We start from the raw sequence: 17,259 nt of genomic DNA, 5'->3' as shown, positions 1-17,259 counted from the left end.
GCGGATGTAAAATTGAGGTTTTACTGTATTTATAACACAGAGAGGAATTTCACAGAAAACAGGAAACAGCAGTTTTTGTCATCCTAGATTCATTTAATAAAACAGCTACATTGGCACGTTTTTTCTTCAGACAGCGAAAAGCCATTCATAAATGCAGGGGCAGCAGATATAATCATAAAGTATAAAGTGGAGTATGTTGAACACACCATTATAAATTGTAGGGGCCCTATACAGGGACAAGGACTTTTTATAGTAGATTGCTCTGCAGGGGTTGCTAGTTTATGACCTGCGACCTGTTTTCATCTTGTCGAACAATACAGATGTAAAATGCATCTCTTTTTTTGGAAGCTGTTTTTCAAAATGAAGACACACTCTGCCTTGTTTTTGAACTTTGAATCCTGCCCTGTCTGCTGAATGAATTGATGCAGGACTCTACTCTCCAAAGTGGCTTCCCCCATAAATACAGCCCCCATACAGTGCTCCCCCCAAAAGGGCACATATGGTTAAAACACCCAGGGTCAGGCTGGGCCGGTGGGACACCTGGAAAAAATCTGGTGGTCCCCAGCCCTCATGGGCCTGCCTGCCCAAACCTACTCCCCCAATTGGCGGCCTGGCGTTCGCACATGTGCACTGGGGGGGGGGGTTTGTATGTCCAAAGGGGGCCCCCGGTAACTGCTAGGAGGGCCCTTGTTATCACAACCTCATTGGGCCCCCAAAGCTCCAGTCCGACCCTGAAAACACCCATGTGCTCATTAGCCTTAAAGGAGAACTAAAGAAGTAGGTAGAAATGTTGTACATTATGTTTTGTGCTTCTGTACCAGCCCAAGGCAACCACAGCCCTTTAGCAGTAAAGATCTGTGTCTCCAGAGATGCCCTAGTAGCTCCCCATATTCCGTTCTGCTGATTCACTGCACATGCTCTGTGCTGCTGTCACTTACTGAGCTTAGGGACCCACTCACAATATACAGTACACATAGAATAGAAATGTCACAATGTAAGGCTGATTAGTAATTAATACACATAATTACTACATGGCAGCACAGAAACCAGTGCAATTAGCATCAGAATTTAATAATCAGCAAACCTGTAGCATCATCTTATATTACAGCCATGGAAGCTCATTTTCTGCTGGATAATTAGTGACGAGCCCTAAGCTTAGCTTCTCAACAGCCAATCAGAGCCCACTGAGCATGTGAGTGTCACAGACACTTTCCAAGATGGTGACCCCGTGTGACAAGTCTTAAGTTCTGGAACATTATTACTATAGAAATGCTGAAACTTTAGGCTGGTGGAATAAGTTCAATATATAAAATATGCCATTTTTAGCCATATTCATTTTAAGGTTTAGTTATCCTTTAAAGTTCTCTTTAAAGGAGAGCTATGAATGAAGAATGATTATGATGAGAAGAAAATGTTAATTTTTCTACATGGATTCCAGATGTCAAGGACAATGAGTTTGAATTTTGAATTTAAGCCCTCTGTCTTTGAATGGGTACACAGACAAGCCCAGATTTGAGGAAAGGCTGTCTAAGCCAACCCAGGACAACACGTGGTTGATGGAGGCAAGCCACTATCCACTTCATCCAGCAAATGAGGATGATGGATACAGAGCTGTCAAGTCTCCAAAGACAACTTTTTGAGTCCCTATATAAAACCACTGATTTTTAACAAAAACAAGTGAGGAAGCTTTATATCTGGTTCATTTCCTTTTCCAGCAAAGTAAGATAAAAGCGCAGTCAGCTCAGCATGGGTAAGCACTTTGTGTCCGGCCATGGACTCTGATAGCAGCAGCATCACGGAGAGAATTCCCAGCAACATGATGTGCTCAGGTAACAGCCTTCTTTTTCATCTGTAATCCCATTTATACTCTGTGTTGTGAATAAGATGATGCAACCAATATTATAACGGTGGTGCACAGATCATTTAGTTTTCTTAAATCAAAGTCCAGAAAACTTGAATTCAAAAACTTAAGGACACATGCCTGTACAATTTGGCCCCTACAATACTGGCACCCCCAGTGAATCCAGCTTTGTCCATTAATTTATAGTTTTTTCATTATTTGCCTGTTCTAACTCTTTTCAACTTTCAAATAAGGGCTACTGACCCCATCTAAAAACAAATGTTCTTATGAGGCTACACGTGTAATGTTATTGCTACTTTTTATTTCAAATCAAATCAATGCATGGTTGCTAAGATAATTTGGACCCTTGCAACCAGTTTGCTGAAACTGCAAACTGGAGAACTGCTGAATAAAAAGCTAAATAGCTTAAAGCCCACAAGTAATAAAAAATGAAAATCAGTTGCAAATTATCTCAGACTATCACTCTCTACATCATACTAAATGTTAACTTAAAGGTGAACAACCCATTTAATCACATATTTTTATGTTCTTCGCACTTTGCAGTATTATAGTGAATAAACGCAGTGCATTTTTTTTAACATCTATATATGATTTATGGATCAACACAATGAATTAGAAGGAGAGGTTATACAGGCAATAGGAGGAGTTATAAGGAGGGTTATATGGAGCAATAGGAGAAGTTATAGGGAGGGTTATATGGAGCAATAGGAGGAGTAATTGGGAGGGTTATATGGAGCAATAGAAGGAGTTATAGGGAGGGTTATATGGAGCAATAGAAGGAGTTATAGGGAGGGTTATATGGAACAATAGGAGGAGTTATAGGGAGGGTTATATGGAGCAATAGGAGGAGTTATAGGGAGGGTTATATGGAGCAATAGGAGCAGTTATAAGGAGGGTTATATGGAGCAATAGGAGGAGTTATAGGGAGGGTTATATGGAGCAATAGGAGGAGTTATAGGAGGGTTATATGGAGCAATAGGAGGAGTTATAGGGAGGGTTATATGGAGCAATAGGAGGAGTTATAGGGAGGGTTATATGGAGTAATAGGAGGAGTTATAGGGAGGGTTATATGGAGTTATAGGGAGGATTATATTGAGCAATAGGAGGAGTTATTAGGAGGGTTATATGGAGCAATAGAAGTTATAGGGAGGGTTATATGGAGCAATATTAAGAGTTATAGGGAGGGTTATATGGAGCAATAGGAGGAGTTATAGTTATATGGAGCAATAGGAGGAGTTATAGGGAGGGTTATATGGAACAATAGGAGGAGTTATAGGGAGGGGTTATATGGAACAATAGGAGAATTTATAGGGAGGGTTATATGGTTTAATAGGAGGAGCTATAGGGAGGGTTATATGGAGCAATAGGAGGAGTTATAGGGAGGGGTTATATGGAGCAATAGGAGGAGTTATAGGGGGGGTTTATATGGAGCAATTTGAGGAGTTATATGAAAAACCATATGTAGAAATAGGAGGAGTTATAGGGAGGGGATATATGGAGCAATAGGAGGATTTATGGGGAGGGGTTATATGGAGCAATAGGAGAGTTATAGGGAGGGGTTATATGGAGCAATAGGAGGAGTTATAGGGAGGGGTTATATGGAGCAATAGGAGGAGTTATAGGGAGGGTTATGTGGAGCAATAGGAGGAGTTATAGGGAGGGTTATATGGAGCAATAGGAGGAGTTATAGGGATGGTTAAATGGAGCAATAGGAGGAGTTATAGGGAGGGTTATATGGAGCAATAGGAGGAGGTATAGGGAGGGTTATATAGAACAATAGAAGGGAGTTATAAGGAGGGGTTATATGAAGCAATAGTAGGACTTAAATGGAGCAGTTATATGGAGCAATAGGAGGAGTTATAAGAAAGACCATATGTAGAAATAGGAGGAGTTACTGGGAGGGGTTATTTAAAGCAGTAAAAGTTATAACAAGGGGGCTATAGGAAGTAGGTGAAGGAGTTATAGAGAGGGGTTATATGGAGCTCTGCAGTATAAATACTTACAGAATGCTTTCTATTTGAAGGACTGCCATGTGAGTAGAAAATTGTCTTTTTTTCTTCATTGCAGAGGAAGGACATTCAGATACAAGACGGAAGTCCATGCTGGTGACCAATTGTTTACTTGTCTTTTCGTACATACTCATCCTGGTCCTCTTCGTGATCATCTTATCCAAATGTTGGTAGAAATATTTTGCATGAATTCTGTATGAAAAACCATGTTTGCACTATTTAATAAAGATTGAGTGATTATTACTAAGGATTAGGGATGCACCAAAGGCTCTATTTTGGATTTGGCCGAACCCCTGAATCCTTCATGAAAGAATCGGCTGAATACCAAACCGAATCTGAATCCTAATTTGCATATGCAAATTAGGGGTGGGAAGTGGAAAATTTTTTTACTTGCTTGTTTTGTGACAAAAACGTGATTTCCCTCTGCACCTATACTTTGCATATGCAAATAAGGATTAGGCTCGGGCGGGAAGGTGGATACGGCCAAATCTGAATCCTGCTGAAAAAGGCCAAATCCCAATCGAATCCTTGATTTGGTGCATCCCTACTAAGGATAGTATTATTTGTGTCTATGCAAAGACTATAACTAAGGCTGCTGCCCACAGCAACCATTCATATATTTGGTTTTATAACATGTTGGTGTTCAGATCTTATTGCTGATTGGTTACTATGGGTAACATAACAGGCAATATGTATGATCTATGTTCAGTGGTCCACATTCCACATGAGCCACATTCAAATGTAAAAGTATGTTGGGGAACAACATGAGCATGCAAAAAGTTCTTTGAGATTCCAAATGGGTACTGTGATTGACTACTGATAGCCCCAATGAGGACTTGCAGTCTACATAAGGCTCTGTTTGGCAGTACCCAAGGTGTTTGTGCAACTATAATTTGCTTGGAAAGCTTGAAATTCAAAAAATAAGCATCTGCTTTGAGGCCACTGAGAGCAGCATACAGGGGGTCGGGAAATAACATGTTACTCACAAGCTACTGGTTGGGGATCACTGTAGTACAGCAGCCACTCCATTTAATTTTTGTATATATTTTATCAGCAATACCTGGATCTTCTCAGTCAGGGAACAAGACTGAACTTACTGATTTCGGGAACAGTGGTAAGTCTTCAGGGAGCAAAACTCTTGTTTTTAATATTTACAGACATATTATTTCTGACAGTTGTGTAAATGACACTCATGGGTCTTCATGAAAGGCTAAGCAGAGGGCAATGTTTTAAAAAGTGCAAGTTTGGTCCAACTTTAGTAACCCGTAGCCACCAATCAGAATGTTCTTGTCTACTAGAGAGAGTTTGAATAAAATGCTGTGGCCCAACTTGATCACTAAATTAGAAGACTGCAAATGTAGCAGAGATGTTATTGCATAATGTTTGTCCTTTTTTGATTTTGATGCTATCAGACTATGCCAATTGCTTTGTATACTTACAGTTTTATTGACACCTAAATAACTGGGTCAGAACCAATGCTAAAGTTGCTCAAGTTTTAGATGGAAGAGCATGCCAATATATGGTTCTCAGTGCTGACTTGAGTAGTCTTAACTAATAACATGTTTCAGAGAACTCACAGAATACTTACACATTACACAGTAATCTTTGGACATCCGTTTTCATTTGTAAAAACTTACAGAATTGCTTGATGGGTGTCATAAAAAATTCCCCTCTAGTTGGTCTTTGAGAACAAGTTGCCTTTATTGAGTGTTATCTTCCATTGGTACAAAGCACTATTGTTCTTGTGCCATCTACTTTCCATTTTCACTTCCCTTTTATCTGTCAAAACTCTGTTCTTCTCAAAGTTTGCTACTCCTACCACTGTAGAACTTTGGTTAATAGACTAATAGTATGTAAAATGTTTTTTATTTTTATATTAAGACATTAAATTCACTCTAAAGAGGTTGATGCTGATAATATTGTTTTTCTCAAAAAAAAAAAAATGTTTGAATAAATAATTTTGTTTACTAATTACATGGCCAGATAGGCATGGTCTGTCAGGGGAATATCTATGTGGCCCCTTCCAGTGGCCCCTTCCTCTATCCAGAACTATTCTATCTGTGGTTCCTATGGTGCTTTTACTTTCACTTTACATAGTTGCATTTATGTTTAAAATCTGCAAAAGGCTGATAAAATAATGAGCAGCTGAATCACAATGGGATTGGTCAAGTTGCATTGCCAGTTTGACAGTCTTGGTGCAGCTCAGAGGTTTGTTGTTACTCTGCATATCTCAGACAAGAAGTTAAGAATTCTGCACAGTGAAAGGAGAAGGGCATCTGTAGGAGATTGTGGAAATACTGCCATAACATAAAAGAAGGAAGGCCCATTGTAAACAGTCCAAAGGCAAGAAATATACACAATTAGAGGTATAAGGCAACAAAATGTAGATTGGGGGCATGCTGTGTGCAAGCAGTAGGGAATCTCCTGACAAGGCTCACTAGGAATGGGGACCCCCCAAAAAAAGATTTATGCTCAATGAAAGGCAAAAGGCATTCATAGAAGACTAGGGCATGATTGGGTGGCTCTTGGCACCCATTTATCTGGTGGGCCTACAATACCCCAGCCAGACACTAACTAATCTAATAACGGCGTCATATCTCACAGTTTTCAGCTAATGGTGCTTAAGAAACAAGAAAAAGTGCATCAAATTTTGTTAATTATAACATTTTCTATTTCTAAACTTTGATGACGCAAATTAAATACAGTACAGGTATGGGATCTGCTATTTAGAAACCCATTATACAGAAAGCTCCAAAATACAGGAAGCCCATCTCCCATAGACTCCACTTCAATCAAATAATTAAAATTTTTAAACCATTTCCTTTACCTGTGTAATAATAATAAAACAGTACCTGTATTTGGTCCAGACATCTATATCATTAATCCTTAATGAATTATTGCATAGGTTTATTTTATCTTTAAATTATTTTTAGCAGACTTAAAGTATGGAGATCCAAATTACGGAAAGATTCCTTATCTAGTAAACCCCAGCTCCTGATCATTTTGGATAACAGGTCCAATACCTGCAATAAGCAGTGAATAAATACAGTAACCAGTATTTACTGGGCTCCAAGGTAAAATAATTTTAGCGCTCCATCTGAAACCCAGAAAGGTGATCTCTATTGTAAACATTAAAATGTACTGTACATCTTTCAGGGTTTCACTTGGTCCCCTGTACTTAATTCATGATGTAGGATGTAGTAGTGACTTAATTTATATATATGTTAAAAGAGAAATAAACCATGAAAATTAATCTGGCTAAAAATGCCATATTTTACATACTGATCTTATTGCACAAGCACAATCATGAGCACAAATTTCAGCTTGTCAATAGCAGCAATGATCCAGGACTTCAAACTTGTCACAGGGGGTCACCATTTTGGAAAGTGTCTGTGACACTCACATGCTCAGTGGGCTCTGAGCAGCTGTTGAGAAGCTAAGCTTAGGGGTCATCACAAATTATCAAGCAGAAAATGAGGTTTGTCTGTAAAATAAAATGATGCTACAGAGCTGATTATTAAATTCTGATACTAATTGCACTGGTTTCTGTGCTGCCATGTAGTAATTATCTATATTAATTACTAATCAGACTTATATTGCGACATTTCTATTCTATGTGTACTGTATATTGTGAGTGGGTCCCTAAGCTAAGTAAGTGACAGCAGCACAGAGCATGTGCAGTGAATCAGCAGAAAAGAAGATGGGGAGCTACTGGGGCATCTTTGGAGACACAGATCTTTACTGCAAAAGGGCCGTGGTTGCCTTGGGCTGGTACAGAAGCCCAAAACATAATGTACAACATTTCTAGCTACTTCTTTAGTTAGGCTTTAGTTCTCATTTAATGCTATGTCTTCAGTAAGTAACTATTACAATTTTCTATATAGGATGTGGTGTTTCAATATTGAATCATCCATATGACTGACGTGGAGGCCAATTTGTCTGACAAGCCATGTCTTGGATACCCCAGCTCCAACTCTACTTCTGAAACTCCAGTATTAAGCCAGATACCTGACTTAGTCCAGAAGTGACCCCCTCTTTTAGCAACAATCTGTCAATATGATGCAGTGTTCACCACAATTAGAGATGCTTTATGTGATTTGTATTTATTGACATTTAATCAAGCAGTTGTTTTCTAATTTTTGTATAACTTACTTAAATCACAAAATGGAACAGATTTTAGCAATATATTGGAAAGTATCACAAGTTTTTGAGAATTTTTAAACTAAACTCTTAAATCTGATCTCCCACGCGTTCTCTTACCTGCAGAATGGGCTACTCTCAGCAAAACTGAATCACATAGCCCAGAACTCACCCAGGAAATTGAAAAGTTGAAAATAGAAGGTATGAAAAGCCTCTTTAAAAAACAGAAATTTTATTAACTATAGCCTACTACAAATCTCCCTATTCTAGTTGGATTAAGTTATTGTTATTGATCAATTTGTCCTAATTTAAGGAAACTTTGGCAATCAAGTAGAGTAACAAGGGGGTTGCAAATTGTTAGTCATTCCCAGTTCACACCAAAGACTAACCTCTTACCCCAAGCTAGACATCAGATGTTGGTTCAATGGCCACTTCTGTACTTCTCATACCAACAGCTATATCTGCCCATGGCCACCCTCACTTAGCTTTAAATAATGTAGTGAAGCAGTGCAGCTCAACATTTTACATGTACTGGGCTGATTTGAGCATATACAGATCCCTTTGAGGGCCTTCAGAAGTAGAAGAAGTAGGGATATATCAGACCCAGATGCTAAAACATCTGTTTCAGGGTGTGATTTCAGCCATTCTTCTAATGTACTTCTACTGTCTGGATATGTTTCAGTTAAAGACATCAGTGTAAAGAGAGAAGCAGAATGGGCAAACATCACTTCAAATATGGAGAGGCTACAAGATGAAGGTTTGAGGAAACAGTGCAAAAATTCACAGAGCGTTTGTTTATGTATGGCAGTCAAATTTAAAATGGATAAATCATGTGTGTTTGTAGGGATCTGGTAAATTAGTTCCCCTTTGGCTAGATAATCCCCTAAAATTGGGCCAGCTAAGTGGGCCTTAGTGTAAGTTGTAAATAGGTAAGGGGAGTCCTTAGCATAATTGGGAAATAGTTTCCTCTTCCTGGGTTAAAGTAAGACCCTTGTGGTTCCATTTTTGGCCAGAAGCTACCACTGTTGTATAGAATATAAGCTGAAGCACTCATGTGCTGTGGGTCCATTTTCCAGAGGTCCTTACCTAAGCAGGCAGGTACTATAGGATCAGAGTGATACCTAGGTATAGTCAGACCTCATAAGTGTTAGAATATACTCTGTTATAGAACGCTCTAGGAGAAATAGCTAGCAGCAGGGTTAGCTTGCTGAGCAGTCTGAAGCTTCACCATACAGAATTAAAATGATAACAATCCTGGGTTCACTACTGCCTGAGTAGGGATCAAGTGTACAGACCTAGGGACCAGCGGGGTTTGCGTAGGTTCTGCTTGGGAGCAGTAACGTAACTATTCGATGCATGGCTGGGGTTCAGGGCTTGCCGGGGCCTCCCACTCCCCTCCAGAAATAATTTTCACAGCGGCTTTGCGCCCACATGAGCCATAGGCAGGTCCCGAGTGGGAGTGCAATCACAATAAAAATAATCAGGGCTGGAACTAGGGGTAGGCAAAAGGGACACCTTCTTATGGTGCAATGATTTGGGGGCACTGGGCAGGTGCCTGTTCAAGATTATTCTGCCTACCCCTCTGTCTCTCTCTCCCCTGCCCTTACTCTTCCCCTTCATTGCCCTCCCCTATGTTATGGTGCGCATATACGCACACGGGGTGGGGGGTTAGCTGACCGGGTTGCCCAGGGCGCCCGGTCAGCTTGACCCAGCCCTGCCAGTAGTTCCGCCAGTGTTTGGGAAACATCCTGTAAGCTGGCTGTGACATTTCTGGGTAAGCTAAATCACTGTTTTATTGTTGACCCTGCGGAATGTTAACTGACTATGTGTTGTGAGTATATGCCTAACCATTGTATCTTGTCCGTCTTTATCATTCTGTCAACACTCCTATGTGGATATGAACCAAGAACCAATGGTACCTTTATTGAAATATACCTGAGATATATACTGTAGTTCTAATACACCCCGCCTCCCACAAATGCAATTCAATGCCTGATTGTAGGTTCAAGTGCCAAGGTGTGCCCATATATTGACCCATGTCACATCGTAAATCCAGACTGCAAATCATAAAACTTGTGGCAGTGACAGTGACATCACTAAGCACCAATTATAGATCACAACATAATTATCATTCTATCTATTATTTATTGTTTCTGTATTAAACATGTTTATAGAGGCAAAAAAAAATGTAACATGTATTATAAAATATAAAAATATATGTTCTGTATATATTAATCTATTTCACAATTACATAGAATGTACATTAAAATATGTATGTTTTTATTTTTTTATTTATAGTTGCTGAACTTACCAAGAAGTTGAGCAACCGGGGAACTCCTGCAACATGTAAGGAACTCCTTTACAACCCTTTTTTTTCAATACTCTTTAACATAAACATTATGATGGTAAATGTCTGAACTAATCATTATTAGGGATCAAGATAAGAAACTTTTAGACACATGGCACACAAGGCATTTGCTCTGCTGGTGGCTGCCCGCTGGTGACCGGTGCTTGCCCATTTGTTTGCCCATCACTTCTATGACAAACAGCATGAGTGGTGATAGGTGATTCTCTGAACAATGAGATTGGCAGGGGTGCAGAGTGGAGTCCAGTAAGGGTCCCTGTGGCAGAGGGGTACCCCAAGAGACACATAGACTACAAACCCTCTATGGGGCCCCAATATTTATGATAGTGACCCTGTCTCCACCTGTAGAAATACATGGTTGGAGCGGAGGTCTGGTATGCCATGGGTCTTACGTGGTCTATGTCCTGACTCTAAAGTCAAACAATGTAGTTCTAAAAACAAGTAGATATAGGGGTAATTTAACTTATCCCCCATGCAGGCCAACACCCCTTAGTGCTCATCCACAGTGCACTTTTGTCCTGGGAAGTGGTTAGGCACCTTATGTGGTTAAAAAAATCAGCCCCTGTCTGCCAAATTGATGAATTCAGGCTGAAACTGATAAAATTAAAGGGATTCTGTCAAGATTTTTATGAAGTAGTATTTATTTCTAAATTACACTGCAAATAATTCACTCTACCATATAAAATTGAATTCCTGAATCAGCAAGTGTATTTTTTTAGTTGTAATATTGGTTCATACAGGGCCGAATTTCCCTGCTCGGTGTCCCGAGGCCTCAGGTTCCTAGCGTCGCCGGCAGCACACACACATCTCCCCCCGCCCCCTCCATGAGCGTGCGCTTGTGCTATAGCGCAGGGGAACTCGGGGTTTCCAATGTAGTTAAGGATGCGGCTGGGTGGCATGCCACCCCTAAAATTTTGCCACCCTAGGCCTGGGCCTTTGTGGCCTCACCACAAATCCAGGCCTGGTTGTGTAGGCAGCCATCTCAGGTCATTTTGACTGGTCATGTGCTTTCAGAAAGAGCCAGCACTTTAGGATGGAACTGCTTTCTGGCAGGCTGTTGTTTCTCCTACTCAATGTAACTGAATGTGTTGCAGTGTAACCTGGATTTTACTGTTGAGTGCTGTTCTTAGATCTACCAGGCAGCTGTTATCTTGTGTTACGGAGCTGCTATCTGGTTCCCTTCCAATTGTTCTGTTGTTAGGCTGCTGGGGGGGAAAGGGAGAGTGATATCATTCCAACTTGCAGTACAGCAGTAAAGAGTGACTGAAGTTTATCAGAGTGCAAGTCACATGACTGACTGCAGCTGGGAAACTGACAATATGTCTAGCCCCATGACATATTTCGAAATTAAATATTAAAAAATCTGTTTGCTCATTTGAGAAACGGATTTCAATGCAGAATTCTGCTAGAGTAGCGCTATTAGCTGGTGCATTTTGAAAAAAAAAATGTTTTCCCATGACAGTATCCCTTTAAGTATTTGAAAAACTGAATCAAACTAATTGCACAGGAGATTGGGTAAAATAAAGAAATAGTTCTGAAAGGCCTTAGGTCCCAGTCTAGCTGTCTGGCTGGGTCTGGAGTTCAGCTGAGACTTGTCCAGGAATGGACTCCTTTGGCTGCTGACCTTGGATGATGGAGCACAATTGCTGGGCTGCTCTTCAATCCATTGTCCTCTTTCACCTCTGTTTTTACCCCTTCTGCTTGCTGCCTGGTGTAACTCACCCCTAGAACCCGGCCTACTCCTGTGCCATGGAGATACAGTTGTCTACATTTATAAACTGGACTGGGACCTCTGTATCCAGCAACTTTGCAATTCATCCTGTCAATCATCACATGATGCTATCTCAATTGTACAGTACCGTGGAATATGTTGGTGTCTTAAAAAATACTTGTATTTATTTTAATTATATTTAATTGATAACAATAATATTTCTGCTTCTACACATCTAACCCTGTAAATATCAATGTAAACCCATGCTATGTGTCTTCTCTTAGCTGCAACCTGTGACAATGACTGGCACTTACTTGGTGAGAGTTGCTATTACGTCTCAGACACCAGTTCTGATTGGTTAAAAGCCCAGGATCTTTGTAAAACAAAAGGAAGTGACTTGGTTGTAATTGCTTCTGCCTTTGAGCAGGTAATACCTATCTCTGATAGTACATGAGAATTTCTGCAATTGATGCAGATGGCGGTTTCTTGGTAGAAGTTTTAGACATTTTGTAAATATATTTCAGAAAATAGTGCTGCAGGGTATCATTAATCTTATTTAATTTAGGCAGGGGTTATTGGTGCGCCAATCCTGAGTTTGCTCGGGGATGACGGGAAGCTGGTGAAATATGGCAGAGACTGTCCTCCCTCGTCAATGTAGTTTTAAAAAATGCAGCACCAGACTAACAAATTGGCACCCACCAGTGACTGAGGTTTTCCTTGTCCTTTAATCTTTATTAAGTTATTCTGAAAAGTTTTAGTAGGCTAATTTTTCCCGTAGAAAGAATGTTGAGAAGGGTGACCTTTTATATGTTTGTATTGAATTCTTGCATATGTCTTACTGTCATATTATATCCTCAGACTGCCGTCTATAATGTTGTAAAAGCAAAGGGACAGGAACTTACACGTTTTTGGATTGGCCTGACTGACATGAACAATGAAGGCATGTGGGAATGGGTGGATGGAACCAACTATAAAACATCGTTCAAGTATGTCTAATCTTTAGAATTTTATTTCATAATTTCAATTCTATAAATAATTGTGGTCAGGGTCTGTGGGGATGTATTTCTGGCTTGCCTGTTGAGTTTATGCACTTGCTATGTTATGCACCAGATTATAAAGAATTGAATTTAATGAATTATGATGCAAAATGTGGTTTTAAAAGAGGTTTAATTTCTAACAAGATGGGTCCTGACCCACAGACAGGTAAGTCTTGATATATAGCAAAACAAAGAATCTCTGCTGACTTACAAATTGATTTAACAGACTAGTGTAGTTGCAGTCACCCCCAAAATGTTCTGCATTGTTAATGTAACATGGAATAATACCGTTGCATACATAGTATTAGTTCCTCTTTAACTGGGGCTCCGATACCTGCCAATAGTATAATTTTTTAGAAAGCCATCCTGATTTGCAAGAACACAGAGAGAAAGGACTTCCTGTGGGTCCCAGTCTCAGAAGAAAAGGCACCCATTCTTTGTTGAAAGTTAGGAGGATTCGGCACCTTAAAAAACTTCATCCCAGGTTAATCATGGGTCCCTGGGTTCTAGAGTTTATGAAGTCCTTAATTTAAAGTGATACTGACACGTTCCTATAAAAATCATAGGAACGTGTCAGTATCAAGTATGTGCTGCACCTGGAATATTTTCCCTAAAAGCCCCCCCTCAAAGCCACCCCCCAGCCCTGTGAACCTGCACTGACCTGATCCTCCGACACTGATGAAAGACCTTCTGTGCAGTTTCAGTGACACTGGGCTGGGGGTGGGCGCGATCCTTCCATAGGCTGATTACGAATCAAAACACGAAGGATCACTGCGCCCCCAACCCAGCGTCATGGAAGCAAGGCAGAAGATCAATTAGTAGTGTGAGCGGTCTGCTGTGCAAAGGTGCGCAGGTTGGAAGGCGGCTTTGAGGGAAAATATTCTGGGTTCAGCACATACTTGATACTGACATGTTCTTATGATTTTTATAGGAACTTGTTAGTATCGCTCGTCGAGTTCAGGCCTTGTCTTTTGTTTGAGCTCCATTAGGTTTCCCTTTTACTGAACTCTTCTGGAGCCCCAGCTCCTTTGATTGCCTACTCCCTTTGTACCAGGTCCATATTTATATATAGACAACAAATGAAAACATCTCTTTTTAAACAAATACAAAATCTCCCTAGCCGCTTCCAGAGACTTGCTAAACTGGGGGGGGGGGGGTGAGTGAGTAAAAGCACGCTACTCGCTCTTGTCAGAGGAAGTGATGTCATACACTGTGCGTGTGACCTCACACACATAGCGTCACTTCCGCAACAAGGAAAGGAATTGTAGTGTCCTGGTATGTTAGACATCCAGTCACTCTAGTCTTTATACATTCAATTTTTGGCTAACTAACTATTAGAAAATGTTTTATTTTGCACAGCCTATCTATTTATACAGTTCTTATTTTTACACTGAACTGTTCCTTTAAATTCTGTGCTGCTTTGTACTTTTAAAAGACAGAGCTAAACATTTGACACCAGGTATCCTGTGGGACCCTCAGTCTTTTGTCTCTCACAGTGCCCACTGGTACCATTTTTGGGTATTTTATTTATTTTGTGAAATGTATTCCTTACCTCTCCTTTGGTTTTTTTGGGAATATATCATCCCAAGCATTTTTGCTGACTGCTGCCTTATATCCTTCTGCAGGTTCTGGAGAGCTGGAGAGCCCAATGATGCAGGAGGTAATGAAGACTGTGTTCACCTGTGGACAAACGGGGAATGGAATGATGTACGCTGTACATTTGATGAGTGCAATGCCATTTGTGAGAAGAAACTCTGAGCTGAATCCTATACAGGTCTTAAATGCTCAGTAGTGTTCTGCCATTACACACTTATTTGTATCAGTGACCTAAGCTGCAAATAGTGCATACATGATATTTTAAAAGGCATAACCATTAAAAAAAAGGTCACAAAAATCGATAGCAGATAATGTGCACCATAATGATTGATGTGGAGATTATTTTCACAATCTGAATCAAACTCGGCCTCCATTCCTCACTGTGCCTCGTTTTAAAATGATTAAGCTTCTGAGCTTTGCAATAGGAAAAAAAGCTTTACTTATGTCAACTTATTCTGAACTGTAGGACAAACTTGCTTTTACTTTATCTGGCAGGGACCTAAAATATCAATTTATGATGGAATTCTAATCTGATTATATGTACCCCCAAACACAAGGTGCAGCTTTTAATCTTTTTCATCTGCATTCCAGCAGAACATTGTAGGGAGCTGTAAAAACCCTTTATTCTCCTACTTGCAAAAAAAACAATCAAGCCCTTTTTGAACTAATATAATTTGATAATAATCTAATCTAATATATCTGCCAGTACAACCAATTCAGGGAGAGAAATCCACAACTTCACAGCTCTCGCTGTACAAAAGAAAATTTTTTCTAATTTAAATTGATTCCCTCATCTCTGCTGGAAGAGTAAATAAAACATGAGAGAGTTTACTATATGATCCCCTTATATATTTATAGATATTTATCACCTCCCTCTCTTCTTCTCCAGCATAAAAAACCTTAACTTAGTCAGTCTTTCATCATAACAGAGACATTTGATACACTTTACTAGCCTAGTTGCCATTCTCTGTACCCTCTTTTATTCAATAATGTCCTGTTTGAGTGATGGAGACCAAAACTGTATGGCATATTTTAGATGGGGCCTTACCAGTGCTCTATACAGTGGAACAATGACCTCTTCCTGCCGTGAATCAATGCCCCATTTAATACAGCTCAAGACCTTATTTGTTCTTGATGTTGCTGACTGGCATTGCTTGCTACAGTAAACCAAAATATCACGAAAAGCATGAATCCGTCAAATCATTAGGATAAGCTTACCGCTTTCCAAGTTGGGTCTGGGTGCTCATGCCCCAGACCTTCAGCATAGAGGAGTAATTCACGACAAAAACAGCATTAGGCAGGCACCAATCCGGTACGTCCAACAGAAATAGAATCCAAGAGCCAAAAATGGAATATAAAAATATAATACTTTATTTTACACTACATCTAAAAGGATAAAGCCTGACGCGTTTCTTGTCACGCAGGGACACTTAATCATAGGCTAATTTTCTTGAAATACACACAAAATATTTAAAGGAAAGAGGTAAGAGAGCCAATAAGAGATTACTAAGGCGGAGTTAGTAAAATTGCCTAAAGGTATAATTGCCTCTAGTGGCCAATTTGTGGGATAGACAATATATAATGTTACAAATAATGTTTATCCACAAAAATAGAAATTCATAATATCCAAAAACATTTAGATGCATAATGTAAAATGTTTTATATATATAAATATGCTCAGTATAATAATATAAATGTCTAAAAATATACATATTTAACAATATATAAATCAATAAATAAATAAAGGGTTACGTTTAGATAAAGCAAGAGATATCAAATTCGAAATTTAACCCCATTGGTTGTCTGGTTGCTAGATAAAAAAATCCATCTAGCTTCTTTTTACAGGAGATCTAAAATTGTACTTCCTCCTCGACTATTTGGAACAATTTTGTATATAGCTATTATGCTTAGAAAAGACAAATTTCTATTATTACAATCCACAAAATGCTTTGCTACAGGAGTTACAACGTGAAACATGTGTAACTTTTAGATGTAGCGTAAAATAAAGTATTATATTTTCATATTCCATTTTTGGCTCTTGGATTCTATTTCTGTTGGACATAACGGATTGGTGCCTGCCTAATGGTGTTTTTGTCGTGCATTGCTTGCCTACAGCCAAGTTTATTATCTACAAGGACTCCAAGGTACTTCTACACTTTGGATTTGCCTAACGCCGTCCCATAAAGGGTATAAGGGGCTTGCATATTTTTACATCAACATTAAAGGGATTATTTATTATAGTCTGATTTCTATCTGGTCTGACTTTTAAAGGGAAAAACACACATGTCTATGGACGAAAAAAAAAAATAGTTTTTATTGTGATTTAATGAACTCCTATGGTTTAAAAGTCCGAATAATAAAGTACTCCAAATCAGACCTGCAGAGTTCATGTAGAAGTCAATGGCAGATGTCCCGTTGACATTTTGAAGATATCCTGATCTGCTCTGGTTTTCATACAATAATCTAAAGATTTAGTTGTTTTCGGCTGACAATCAACTGAGTTTTCAAGTGTCAAATTCAAGAGCGAAACGGGACAAATC

The 17,259-nt window shown here is 39.4% G+C and overlaps 1 protein-coding gene across 1 annotated transcript; it reads left to right on the top strand.

The window, feature by feature from the left end:
* Positions 1-1,527: 1,527 nt before the first annotated feature.
* On the top strand, positions 1,528-15,603 carry LOC108705159 (hepatic lectin). Its single transcript, XM_041588851.1, has 9 exons — positions 1,528-1,829; positions 3,929-4,036; positions 4,925-4,984; positions 8,137-8,211; positions 8,693-8,767; positions 10,309-10,356; positions 12,371-12,513; positions 12,945-13,072; positions 14,749-15,603. Exons 1-9 carry the CDS (start codon positions 1,772-1,774, stop codon positions 14,879-14,881), a joined length of 828 nt encoding a protein of 275 aa, XP_041444785.1. The 5' UTR covers positions 1,528-1,771; the 3' UTR covers positions 14,882-15,603.
* Positions 15,604-17,259: the final 1,656 nt, after the last annotated feature.

The sequence above is a fragment of the Xenopus laevis genome, chromosome 3S (genome assembly GCF_017654675.1).
Source record: "Xenopus laevis strain J_2021 chromosome 3S, Xenopus_laevis_v10.1, whole genome shotgun sequence".
NCBI lineage: Eukaryota > Metazoa > Chordata > Amphibia > Anura > Pipidae > Xenopus > Xenopus laevis.
This window is presented reverse-complemented; position numbering and strand designations above follow the sequence as displayed.